This window comes from Grammomys surdaster, unplaced genomic scaffold, assembly GCF_004785775.1.
Source record: "Grammomys surdaster isolate TR1022 unplaced genomic scaffold, NIH_TR_1.0 348, whole genome shotgun sequence".
In the NCBI taxonomy this organism is placed as follows: domain Eukaryota; kingdom Metazoa; phylum Chordata; class Mammalia; order Rodentia; family Muridae; genus Grammomys; species Grammomys surdaster.
The window spans coordinates 5,504,612-5,518,702 of NW_021604767.1; the positions used below are offsets into that span (position 1 = coordinate 5,504,612).

The 14,091-nt window shown below is 40.2% G+C and overlaps 1 protein-coding gene across 1 annotated transcript in view; it reads right to left on the minus strand.

Moving 5' to 3' along the window:
- Ect2l (epithelial cell transforming 2 like) overlaps positions 1–14,091 on the minus strand; it is a 76,050-nt gene that overhangs the window by 23,221 nt on the left and 38,738 nt on the right. Inside the window, exons 5-12 of the mRNA XM_028779247.1 lie at positions 13,685–13,937; positions 12,510–12,678; positions 11,046–11,184; positions 9,748–9,916; positions 7,146–7,274; positions 5,177–5,269; positions 3,059–3,241; positions 1,354–1,457 (exon numbers count right to left, since the gene is read on the minus strand). Coding sequence (XP_028635080.1) covers positions 1,354–1,457; positions 3,059–3,241; positions 5,177–5,269; positions 7,146–7,274; positions 9,748–9,916; positions 11,046–11,184; positions 12,510–12,678; positions 13,685–13,937 — 1,239 coding nt within the window. The remainder of the gene's footprint in view (positions 1–1,353; positions 1,458–3,058; positions 3,242–5,176; positions 5,270–7,145; positions 7,275–9,747; positions 9,917–11,045; positions 11,185–12,509; positions 12,679–13,684; positions 13,938–14,091) is intronic.

Genomic DNA, 14,091 nt, shown 5'->3' on the forward strand with positions numbered 1-14,091 from the left:
TCTCTCTCTCTCTCTCTCTCTCTCTCTCTCTCTCTCTCTCTCTCTCTGTCTCTCTCTCTGTCTCTCTCTCTGTCTCTCGTGTGTGTGTGTGTGTGTGTGTGTGTGTGTGTGTGTGTGTGTGTAGAAAGAATAGCTTGTATATTGTATGGATGCATCACTTGTCAATGAAAAAGCCTATGGCCTATGGCTTAGCCAGGAGAAAAAAGATGGGGGACATCTGGAAGGGAGAGAGGATTCTGGGAGAGAGCCAGGTGAGAAGATCCACCCAGGAAGATGTAAGGAGATGAACACATGGTACCTAAGCACAGTTAACCAGCCACATGGCAGAATGGAGGTTAAAATAATTGAGTTATCTAAGTTACGGTCTAGTGAGAGAAGAATCTGGCTATATGGCCAAGATATTTGTAAACATATTTTGAGTCTGAGTTTTATTTCTGGAAGCAGAGTGGAGGGAGGCAGAACCTGGCCTAACTTTTGTGTGCATGTGCGTGTGTGTGTGTGCGTGTGTGTGTGCGTGTGCGTGTGTGTGTGCGTGTGTGTGTGTGTGTGTGTGTGTGTGTGTACAAAAGCCAGAGAATGATGATTTGGGCACTGTCCACTTTTTATTTTAAAGATGGTTTCTCATTGGTCTGAAACTCATCAAGTAAGTGATGCTGGCTGACCAGAGAGTCCCAGGCATTCACCTGTCTCTCCCTCCCCAGCACTTAGAATATAAGCATCTGCTACTATGCCTCAGTTGCTTTCACATAGGCCCTGGGGCTCAAATTCAGGTTCTCACGTTTGCAAGGCAGATATTTTACTGCCTAAGCTTTGTCTCCAACCAACAAATCTCTTACAGTCTTCTGAAATGTACACTGTTTTTTCTGGTCAACTGTCCAAGATGCCCTGTTAATATAAATGGTTCTTGAGACTCCACCAACTTTCCCTACGTGTGTGTGTGTGTGTGTGTGTGTGTGTGTATGTTTTCTTTCCCACCCTGTCTTGTCTAGCCCCCTTTGTTGTATCTGGTTTCACACGTGTCAGTTCCCTGGCTCATAAGGTTTATGTGAAATATAAGGTCATGAACATGTTTTCTAATGAAGTCACTTCTAACTGGAATTAGGCACAAGACAGAAAACAGTACACAAATTAAAAGACTTTAAAGAACCCAGGAGGTCTCCCTGTTTCTCTTTTATGTACTTAGTACATCTTGAGCTCAGAATTTCTCTGTGGCTGCTTTTATAAACTGATGTAATTTCTCTGACAGACTACATCCCAGAGTGATAAACTGGTAAAAGGTTAAAAAATGTAAACTAAGGATTTATTTGTGCTGAGATTTTCCCCCCACTTTTCTTTCTTCAGCAAAACACTTACAGACCCTTCTTTTGACAACTCCATCAGTCCATCTGCCAGAGCCTGTGCAATGCCTTGGTTATTTAAGATGCTGTCCATACCCAGAGTGTCAAACATGAATTGCCCTGAAATGTAAAGCACACAGACAGTATGTACTCTATGTAAGACTATGTGTGAGAGTAAAGAGCAGTCATCACAGTTACCTTTTAGTTGACAATGATACAAGGAATGGGCCCAGGTTTTTATTATTGCCACAAGAAGACCTACTATAAAATGGAAAATGAGCCAAACCAATTTCAACTCGCTAAAACTGATGTTTAATGAAATCTAAGAATCAGACAATCATAAAAGAAGCCATGAAAGGAGATGTCTGAGTAAAATACAGGATCCAATCAGATATCCTCCACACCTCCTCTCCTTTGTGTTGAAAATGTAAATATTTTAAATTCAGAGAACGTAGCTTACATACTGAGACATTTTTCATTTTTTTAATATTTAAATATTTACACACATTTACTGGAAAACAAATTGACTTCTCATTGCCAATACACTGTCATAAAAATACTCATTGCCAATACACTGTCATAAAAACATTTGCTTTTCCATTTAATACTTAACATCTATGAAAGAAAAAAAGAGAAATTATTTCTTCTTGTTTGCATGTTCTTAATACAGCTATACTGGAAAACAACTTTCCCATTGACCTCTCGTTGTCAACACACCACCATAGAAAACATCCACGGCTCTATTTCTCTATCTTTTCCTTAGTATCTATGAAAAAAGAGAAAGGATTTCTCCTTGTTTACATTTTCGTAACTACTAAAGAGTATTGGTTTAGTGTTTCCTAAATCAGATGGTTCAGGTAGTAGAGGAAAATACAGGAGAAGATCTCTACAAAAGAAGCATTTGTGAAGCAAGATACAAGACATGTACTGATGGACAAAATATCTGCGTGGGCACATGTGCTGCTCTGCACAGCCAGGGAAGGGAGGATGCACAGGTCTGCAGCATTGGGATACTACTATGTCTTAGTCAAATGGAGCATGTATAAAATATTAAGAGATCACTATAGAGGAAGGCGGACATATTTACTCAGATGGTGAAAGTGTTTTGTTTTAAAGAATAAACTGGTTTAGTTTGTGATTGACTGTTAAGAGGGTGTATCATTCCACAAAGATTATTATGGTAATTTTATCAAGGCAATGGAGTAGGAATGGAAAATTGATTCAGTGATGTCCAACAGGTTCAGTAAAAGACCATGGAACCTAGCACCAAGCTGTGTATTTTATTTTATTGTTTAAGAAGAAAATTGTAATATACACCTTATTTGCATCTTTGGAGGGAACCCAAATGGGCTTATCCACCTGGAAGACATCTGGGTAAATTATGACAGATGATAAATGAACTGTAGAACAAACTGTGGAATGGACACTATAAGAGGGACTCAACGGCCGGAACAAGATATAGTCAGTTCTCTGAGTAAAAACCAAGCTCTGCTCAGAGCAGGTGGGCTCCATAGGAGTCAGTAAGATGGTGAAATGTGATAATAAGAGCCAGCCCCCACGTTCTGAACATGACTATTGTTGTTCTTGAATATTTGAAAACTAAAGACGATGCTTGGCCAAGTATCCGTTACAACTGGGTTTTTCTTATTCTCAATCTTGTATTTGCTCAGGTAAGAAGTAAGCCCTGGCCTGATCTGGAACAGAAGTGTCAGAGACCTTACCTATCATGCGGCCACTGATGCTCTCCTGCAAGTTCTTGAAGATCGGATTCAACTTTTTCCTCACTGACTTCAAGGTGTCTTCCAGGAATTCTGTGAAGCTGGACCATGCCTGCAGCTTGGACTCGTTGAAGTAGTTAGAAGGGGGAGTCCTATCCCGATGTGGCCCCAGCCAGTCACTGAGAACTGATGGGAGTTTGAATTTTATTGAAGACTCAGTTCATACTCTGTGCATATGTGTGAATGTGTGTGTGTGTGTGTGTCTGTGTGTACGCACACACATGTGTGTATGTATGTGTACAGGTGTTCTACATATGTATGTGTGTGCACATGTGTGCACTTACATGTAGAGCCCAGAGATCAACTTCAGGCATTGTTTCTCAGATACTGTCTACCCTATTATTTGAGACAAGTCCTCTCATTGACCTTGAGCTTGAGCTGAAGCAGGAGATTTCTACTTCTTGTTTAAAGTAAAACCAACTCAGCTATCTTTATACTGAGCATAGTGTCCTTTCTCAGAATAAGATAAGCAGTCACAGCCTGTTTCCAATGGTAAACAAAGAAACTTAGAAAGGACACAGTGAATGCCCCTCTGTCCACGGCAGATAAGGTTGACAGCTTCTACTTGAAATTAGTAAGGAAATCACCATCTGGCGCTTTGGGAAAATGTGTGGATGGAAGTAAGAAAGAATGTATCACTGTGTTCTAAAGGTGAGAGTTCTTCTGACTCAGCACTTCCCACACCGCTGATGTGAATTTAAGGTCAAGCCACCTCTCTCTGTCTCTCTCTGTCTCTGTCTGTCTCTGTCTCTCTGTCTCTCTCTCTCTCTCTCTGTCTCTGTCTCTGTCTCTGTCTCTGTCTGTCTCTCTCTCTCTCTCTCTCTCAAACTAGGGGCAACTCAAAATAGTCAACATGGCTAGAGGGGATATATAAGAACATTAATCAGCTTGCAAAGCAATTACACCATGAAGAAGTGACTCATTTAGTGTATAGTCTAATTTTTTTTTTTGTCTGAATGGATGGTCAGAGCTACTCTGTTTCTTCTGAAGCATGTGCAAAACGTTTAATGTGCTTCTTTAGAGGGAGACTACTAAGAAACCAAAAGGGAAAGGGACTGGAGCAGAAAAGGAAGAGCAGCAGCCCCTTAGGGGGATCAACGGGGCCCCAGCCTTGTTGCATGAGTGAGGCCATTCTCTCCACAGAGCCACAGACATTGCCATTTGGTGATGCCCTGTGAACTACAGTGACCTAGCCATGGCTGCTTCAGAACTGTGTGAAGCATGAAGCCAATGTGCTTTCTCTTCCATCTACATAGAATCATTTCCCTTACAAGTGACATAGTCATGACCGCTTCTCCCAGTCTCAAAAGGCCTCCGGAGACCAAAGAATCAGTGCTCATACCATTCCCGAGGTAGTCCAAACCCTGTTTGATATGAAGAGAAGAGGTTTAAAGGAGAAAGTGTTGAGTGACGTTGTAGGATAGCCATGTAGTTCTCTGTCAGTCAGCTAGTGGTCCATTTTTACCCAGTATTAGGAGGCTTATTGTGTCAGTGAAAGTATACATATGCCAGCATACTTTCCCTTTCGATCCATTTCCCTTCCTCATCCTTGTGAGATCTAAGCAAAACTTATCTCCATCTCCCTAGAGCTACAATTCACGCTCCAGAGTAAAACCAAATCAATTCTTAAAAAAAACAAAAAACAAAAATCGAAAAACAAAAACAACCTCCTCCCCCCCAAAAAAACTAGGAAAACCAAATCAATTCCTTAAAAAAAAAAAACTAGGAAAATACGTCCTTTCTCTGGATCAGCAACTGGACAATTTTGCTGAACTCTTTAAAGAGGGTTTTAGTAAATGACAGTTTGAAACAAAATATTTGCAGAAAAAAAAATCCTTATCTGAATGAATGGCTCTGTGCCATGTCTGAAGAAGGGAGAACCACACCTTCAGACAATTGCTATAGGCAGATCAGGATAGATGTACATCAGCAGTGATGTACAGCTGCTAGTTACTGATGTAGAGAAATGTGACAAGAATATGATTTCTTAGTACTTGTCCTTCAGTGACGCTGATGTGACTATGTTACTAGACACACCAGCCAGCTCTCATAGACACTTACTGTGTTGGTAAGAACCAGTTGCAATTCCAGTTGGGGCAGAGAACAACGTGCCAGTTAGTTGGGACAGCTGAGAAAGAACTTCTATACCTGCTTCTGTACAGCCAAGAACATTTGTATTAGTTTATTAATGAATTTCTCTTGAAGCAGTCAAATATTACTTACAAGCATGAAAGAGCTTGCCAAGAAAGACCACAGGCAACTGTCATCTTCAATTCAAATCCTTCAATCAACAGCCCCAAATGTCTCACCTTTATCTCTACAAACAGAGGTCCAAACACTTAATTTCTGAAAACAACACAATAAGATGTGGAAAGAGGGTGTGCAACTAGAAAAATCTGTTTATCATCAAGTTTGGAATATTGAAGCTAAAGACAGAAAAACCACACAAGAGTTTCCTAAAGTAATCTGAGTAAAAGGAAAGTTGTGGTTGAAAGTAGACAGACTTAAAACAGATAAACACAAGATAGAACAAAATGGCCAAAATTTAATGTGGCATTAATTACTGCTCTTCTACTGAGTGTGTTGCTGCATGCTTTTAATCTCAGCACTTGGGTGGTGGAGACAGATGGATCTCTGAGTTTGAGGCAAGTTCCAGGACAGCTAGGGCTACACAGAGAAGTCCTGTCTTAAGATATTTTTCCTCCCCTTCTTCAGTAACACAGAATGAAATATAGAGTGGATTATTGGAGTCAGTAAATATAGATTGAATAACTTAAGAAGAAATGTATGTAATGAATGGGGTATTTTAATTCTTGCTTCTTGAAACAAGATGGTGGAAGCTGACAGACCTTATGCCTAGTATTTTCACTGATAGTGAAGTCAGAGAGTCCACAGTGAACTTAAATCCATGTAATCAACTAATGGCAGTAAACCTGTATGTAAAATTCATGGAGTAAATAACAGGCTTCCTTATGAAGAATGGTGTTGGGAAAATACATACCTATATGCAAAATAAATTAGATCTCAACCTATGCCTCATCATCTGTTAGAAATAAATCAAATGGGCCACAGACCTACATGCCAAATGTAAACATAAACTCCTATGAAGTGCAGTAGAAAATCTTTGTAATCTTTGAGCAAGGAATTTAAAAATATGGGGACTGGAGGAATGGCTCAGAGGCTAAGAGAACTTGCTTCACTTCCACTGGACTCAGGTTTGGTTCCCAGCACCCACATGATCGCTTACAACTGATGCAACTTCAGCTATGGAGAATCTGACACCCCTCTGGCCTCCATGACAACATATCCATGTGGTACAGATATACATGTGACAGAACACATAGGCATAAAATGATTTTTAAAAAATATTTTAAATAATTAAATAATATGATACTAGAAGCATAAGATAAAAGTAAAGATAACAAATTTGATTTCATCAAAATTAAGAAGTTCTACTCTTCAGAATAAACCATTCAGAGAAGGAAAACAAGAGTCACCAACTGGAAAAACAATTTACTTTTCAAAATGTGCAAGATACTCAAACAGACACTGAGACAGATGTGTAAATGGCAGATGAGGACATGAAAAGATGCCCAGCATCATGAATGGGTAGGAAACTGCAAATTAGAACCATTATGAGATGTTTCTGTATCCACCTGAATAGCTACAACCAAAACAAGCACCACAGTGTGGACAACTCGAGTTTGCGGACATATTCTTTAAGAAACATTAAAATGTACAACCACTTTGAAAAACAGGCTACCTGCCTTTCATGTACACTGCTGGGCTCTTGTACACCTTAGAGAAGTGTACATGTTCAGACATATGTTCACATATGAAATACATTGCATGTATAAACAAATTATAGTATACTGTGTAATGGTATCTCATGCAATAATTATAGTTGTAAAAAGGAATGAGCCATTGATTCATACATTAAATGGGTTTGTTTGTGACTGTACCTCAGAAACACACAAAATACCACCACATGGAGGTACGTTTCCTGCGTTTCTAGAGTTTTGACACTAACCTGATGCTCCAAGTGGCACAAATAAGTCCACATGTCCCCCTTCTTCTTTGGTGGCCACAGAGCTTCCTAATTTCTCCCAGAAGTCTCTCACTTCAGGCCATAGTACATTTTTAATACAAATTTTATAGCCTAAGGGGAAAATTAAAATGTCAATATTGGTTTATTATAGCATAATAAACAATACTTTTAGCTGTTTGTGAAAATGGGATCACAGATTCAAAACCCAGTATTTACCCATAAAACCAAGATCTCCAGTACACCTACACTTCATGGAGCATGGTGTTAAGGCCACAGAAGGTGCCACTGAAGAGCCCTGTGACCACTGGCTCCTTCACACTCTGGAATAATAAGATGTTATACAATTACATTTTGAAGATTGGTTTCTGCTTCCACTGTATGCCATTGTGAGTCACTGGGCTCAAGAAGAGTGTAAAGTGTATGGCCGATCAAGTCCTAGCATCTTGCAACAATTTTCCAAGCAGAAAAGGTTCCCACAGTCATCAATGTAAAACTATCAGAGCAAGCAAGGCTCCCAGAGTTAGCAACCACCTCAAATCTCCTTACTCCCAGTTCCTCAGGATTGATTCATGACTCGTTGTGCCATTTTGTAAGTGCCCTGGAAACTGGACCATCTGATTTATTTCCTCTTCCCTCATCCCACATGGATGGAAGGTTTACAAACAATAAAGCAGAATTTATCAAAGTGAACACCAAGTCATCTATCTTGATGTTCATTGCTATTGCAATTACTGTACTTTCATAAAATTTAAAATTTTTGTGCATCAAAAAAGAGAGTATAAAGGACACTTATTGGCGATGGTTTAAATAAGAATGGCTTCCATAGGCTTATATATTTGAATGCTTACTCATCAGGGAGCAACACTATTTTAAAGGATTAGAAGGATTAGGAGCTGTGGCCTAGTTGGAATAGGTGTGGACTTGCTGGAAGAAGTATGTTGCTGAGGGTAGGCTTTGAGGTTTCAAAAAGCCCATGCCAGATCCACTCTCTCCCTGCTTATAGGACAGGATGAAGCTATCAGCCACTTCTCCAGCACCATATCTTGCCTGCTCCCTGCCATACTCCCTACCAGATGACAATGGACTCAACCTCTGAAACCATAAGCAAGGTCTTAATTAAAGGCTTTTTCTTTTACAAGAGTTGCCTTTGTCATGGTATCTCTTCACAGTAATAGAACAGTGACTAAGACACTATAAAAGTGGAGAAGATGCTTGCAAATCACATATCCGATAAGGAGTTAATAACCTTAACATTCAAAGAATGTCTATAGCTCAATGTCCATACAAAAATCAACCCACTTTTCAATAGGCAAAGGGTTTGTGTTCATAAAGAATATGCAAATGGCCAGCAAGCACATGACAGATGTTAAGCATCTCTCATAAGCAGAAGTATGCAAATCAAAACACAGTGAGACTGGAAATTGTATGAACCAACCAACCAAACAAGAAACCTGAAAACCTGTAACAAATAAATGGCACAGAGAACTTTGTATACTTGCACCATTGATAAACAGTTATTTAAAAAAAAAAACAGTATAGGGGCTTTCAAATTTTTAAGGAAACCCACAATATCATACTTAGGAGTGTATTTCCATATATGTAAAAGCAAGTGCAAAAGAGGTTTGTTGATAGTCACTATAGGCAAGAATTAGAAGCAATCTGAATGACACCCAGTAGATAGAGTTACAAACATACTGTCTTAGTCAGGGTTTGTATTCCTGCATACAACATCATGACCAAGAAGCAAGTTGGAAGGAAATGGTTTATTCAGCTTACACTTCCACATTGCTGTTCATCACCAAAGGAAGTCAGGACTGGAACAGGTCAGGAAGCAGGAGCTGATGCAGAGGCCCTGGACGGATGTTACTTACTGGCTTGCTTCCTCTAGCTTGCTCAGCCTGCTTTCTTATAGAACCCAGGACCACCAGCCCAGAGATGGCACCACCCACAATGGGCTGGGCCTTCCCCCCTTAATCACTAATTAAGAAAATGCCTTACAGCTGGATCTTATGGAGGCATTTCCTCACGGGAGGCTTCTTTCTCTGTGAAAACTCCAGCTTGTGTCAAGTTGACCCACAAAACTGGCCAATATACATATTGTAGCACATACATAGAGTGGATAAGTATTTGGCCTTAAAAGAGAAATAACCAATTGGTATAGTGTATGAACCGGGTATAAGTGGGTGTATGAAGAGGGTATAAATAAAAAATGCCAGTCACAAAAAGGCGAAGCAAATGACTCCATTTATGCATTTAAAAGATCCAATTGTTATCAGAGGGCAGAAATCAGAAGGCAGATATCAGAGGGCAGATATCAGAGGGGAGAATTTTGTAAGATGGAAAAGTTTTACAGGAATGTGAATAAAGTGTACGCTTCAAAGGATCATGATAGTAACCGTTCTTCTGTGATCTTAGTCACTATACTTAAGATTATCATCAAAAGTTGCTTCACTTTCTTCATGAAGACAAAATGAACCCTTCCTACCGATTCAGAACTTAGAAGCACTGTGAAGGTCACACTTGTGGATAAGTGCTGCAGACACTCATAGCTGTGTGACTGTTCTCCTCCAATCCACAAACCAACCTTGCAGTAAGTCGATTTCTCTGCTGTTTCCACTGCTGAATATTCCCAGGCTCTGTGCCTTCCGCCCTTGTAGAGCTTTGTCTGTGAGCTGAAGCAGACCCTCCAACGTTACTCCACTGTGGTCATACAGCACAGCCTCGACATCTGGCCTGATGCTCTCTCTCACCATCTAGAAGTGAAACAGCAGCAGTAGGCGCATGTGAGCCTTAGAATTGATTGATATTCGGTATGCTACCCTTGCTAAATAATTTTCAGAAATTACAGAAGGAAGGAACTAAACCTCTCCCACCCATTTCTTTATTTTTCTCTAATTATCAGAAAAAGTTGAAGTTCATTTGCAACTCTGTCATGGAAACAGTAGTTCTAATGAGTTACATTACTTTTTCCCAAATCTCTTTATCTTTGTACACATGAAACAGATGTATATACAACTTATTAAAAAGAATAAATTAATTAATACCATTTTGCAGTGGCCTTATTAAGTAGATTTAAATATCTTATACATATATATCATTTAAATATATGACTTCACTTTATTTTACTAATTTTTGTATTTTGAGACAGAGTCTCACTATATAGTCCTAGCTACTTGATACTCCTATACGGTCCAGGTTGGCCTCAACCTCTATCCTCCTCCTTTAGCCTCCTAAGTGCTTGGGTTACAGGCAAACGCTACCATACATAGCTATGATTACATTTTATGAAGACCATTTTTTTTTTTCGAGACAGGGTTTCTCTGTATAGCCCGGTCTGTCCTGGAACTCACTCTGTAGACCAGGCTAGCCTCAAACTCAGAAATCCACCTGCCTCTGCCTCCCAAGTGCTGGGACTAAAGGCGAGCGCCACCACCGCCTAGCTGAAGAGCATACTTTAATAAAATGGCATCATTTTAAAATAGAACATAATGTAGTACGTCTAACCCACTTTTGAAAACTATTGGTCAAATAATATTATTAAAGTTCTTGGGAATTTTGGAAGTGCTTTAAATATTTTTAACCATCGTGTTTGTTGCTGTTGTTGCTTTTGTTTTTTAAGTGCAAGAAATTGAGTCCAGTGGGTGTGGTTTGACACCAACTGCACACACAGCAATTTGGACCGCTCATGGGTTTTCAAAGTAAGTTTGATTACTTTTATCCTTATTGCTCCCAATTTCAAAAACTGTATGGGATCTGTAAGTGTTCACTTGATCAGATATTTTTCCTTTCAAGAGATGAATCATTTTCACATACATGGCAGCCAACAGTTTTCATTAATGTAGACGTAACTCAGTCAAGGGTGGCCCCCTCGCACAGTGGTACCTCATATGCAGGAATCTTCGATGATATCAGGATGACATGTAGCGGCAAAGCACAGGAAGAACTGTCATCAGTTCTACCAACCCCGGGATAATTTTTCTTTAATAATAAAGGGTAGGAGTGACTTCCAGAGATATTGCTTCTGTAAGGGCACAAAAGGATGCATGAAATCCTAATGTTCTGCTAACGTGACTTTTGATAGATGCCAATATTCTCTGAACATCTCTGAACAGCAGAAGCCCACTGTCCCTGAGTGCTTAGACTCTCCTAGCGGTCTGAAGAAGAGCAAAGAGAAAGAGGTCCAGGATAGGGTTGAGCAAACTCTGCCCAATTGGTCTCTGTGCTTCCACATGAGAGATGCAGAAGAAGCTTCTTGACACTTACTTAGCTTTTATTGGGCACTTAAAATAAATACTGTGGTATGCCTAAGGGCTCAAAACTATATTTAAAGGGGGTAGCCACACAATTCCTAACTCACTTCTAGCTCTTGGGGGTTCCTGAGTAATGTCTTCATTCTCTCCTTGGCCTCATTCCCATACTACTGAGGATGAGAGACACCCTATGCTTTTTGAAGTTCTTTATGTGCCTTCCACAAGTGAAATATAGTGCCACACTCACAAATATTTAGACACAGATCTGTGTGTGGTTTTGTCAGTGGTGACACTGAAGGAGTGTTAGAACGTGAAGATTTAGGTCCCAGTGTTTATATTATGACAGGTGAGTTATGTCACCTGTCTAGACTTTAGTGTCTTCGTCTGAAAGGCAACTGTAGACTTCAAAGTGAAAAACAAAACAATCCTTTCCCCCTTGGTTTGTGAGCAGCTGTAGAAGCTGTGGATGTTTCAAATATCAGCTAGGAGAGGTGAGTAGAGTAAGAACTGAATCTTGGCACTGTAGTCAAATATTATGCCTTGGGTCATTGCAAAGAGCCAGACTATTGTGTTTGGATTTACAGGTATAAATGGGAGTTAATAATACTCTGTAAGGGTGCTGCTATAATTTGGGTCTGTAGTTTTCCTTGGGTATTGAACACTCAGTCACCAGTCCATGGTGCTACTAGGATGTGGAGGGACATTTAGGAGGGGGGCCTAGTGGAAGAAAGTGGGTGTGCTCTTAAAAGGAAGATGTGGGGGCCTAGCCACTTCAGCTTTTCCTCTTCAGTTCTATTGATCTGATGCTCTCTTCTAATGTGTCTGAAGACAGCTACAGTGTACTCACATACATAAAATAAATAAATAAATCTTAAAAACATCTTTTAAACATTACATATTTTCCTCTTCAGAACACACTTAAAGATTGCTATTCTTGAACATTAAATCATACCAAAATCATTAATTCGTTCTCTGATATTTCATAGAATATGAGTCATACAATTACTGAAGATCCCTACGTTGGCTACATAATTCTATAATGAGTTCTTGGTGACACAGGAAGGCCTGAGCCCCTGATGGGTAGAAGTTTGCTCACCGCTTGGGCAAAGCATCTAAAGATGCCTGAAGAAAATGTCTCTCCAAGGCTTCATAGAACCCTGTCCCGTCTCTCCATAGCCAAGGACTACCGGGCAGGCTTGTACATTTTAACAACCTAGAGCATCGTGTTCCACTCAGCCAAGGGGGTCGAGCTTTGAATAACTCCTCTGAAAAATGAACAGCAACAGGCTTCCTGTTTACTTCACATGAGCTGACATAGATCAAGTCATCAAAGAGAAAGCTAGCCGGGGCAATGTTCCAAATGAAAACAATTATAGCCACTTGTATACACTCTGATAGGATTTCTTATTCGATATCTTTACAGATAATCAGCCCATAGGTTCCCATCCCTCTCTGTCCTTGGCTGGAGGTAATTTCCCTGGGGAGTTCAATCTTCCCAGGGAAGAGTCAGAGAGAAGAGGCTGAGCCCAAGACAGTTGACCGCATAGTTTAAGAACATGCACACATTAAAGGTTTTCCTGAACACATGCCCTCATCCCTGCCTTCTTCCGGCTGTTTTCAAAGAAATTGCTCTCAGCCTCATGCTTATCCTCCTTCACTGGCCCCTATTCCTCAGTCCTGAATTTACTTCTTGTTTCTTGGCTGTGTTTGCACTTCCTGCCCTTTTGATGTGTGCATGGTCGGGGGGAGAGGGTTCAGAGTGTGTGCACAGATGTAGGGGTCTGAGGACACAATTGGAAGCTAGAGGTTGGTTGATTCAGCAGATTCAGCACACTGGCTGGCCAAGAAGCTCCCAGGATCCTCCTGTCTCTTGCTCCCTAGAACTGGGATTACCATGTACATGTGCCCTACCTGATTTTTTTTTCCCCACTGTGTGAGTATTGGCAATTTTAACTCAGGTCTTCAGGTTAATATGATAAGTATGTCAGCAACTGAGCCATTTCACAAGATTCCCTTCCTCGTCTATGCTCTTACAAACTTGAGAGGAAGCAGACAGCTGTGGAGGCAAATGTTCAACCTTAGACATCTCATCTGAAATCTTTTTTCTTCTATTACCAATTAACTGAAAATACATAATAAAAGGAGAAAGAAAAGCTGGCCTTGAACATAGGCTGATGAGGATCCCAGCATGCTCTCCTATATAGACATCTGTGTGTAAATCCATTTGTTCAGTGTCTGGATATAAAAAGCTTTAAATCAAATGCTACTTACTCTTGGAGAATGCAATTTTCTCCCAAACTATTTTTCTCAGGCACCTTTCTCTTTGCCTCTCCTGGAGCTCCTCATCCTCTGTTTTGGGTTCATTCAGTGTTCCATAAACAGCAGCAGCTTCCCTGGGTGTTAGCCAGTCCAAGCTGGACACACAAGCAATGTAGTGCTGCTTCCAAGCTCCGTATTCATTCTGTGTTGGACTATAGGGCAGAAACCACCCAAACTTAGTGCATTTCGGCATCCACAAGCAATCCTTCAGGAAAGAACCAAAGAAAGCTGAGTTTCTAAGAAACAGTTTTCTAACAGGAATAGTTTCAGGAACACACATATTATTTTTTGTTACACTGACATTTCTAGTATTGCTGACTTAATGTCTAAACTTCAGTCTGAAAAAAATTATAAAATAT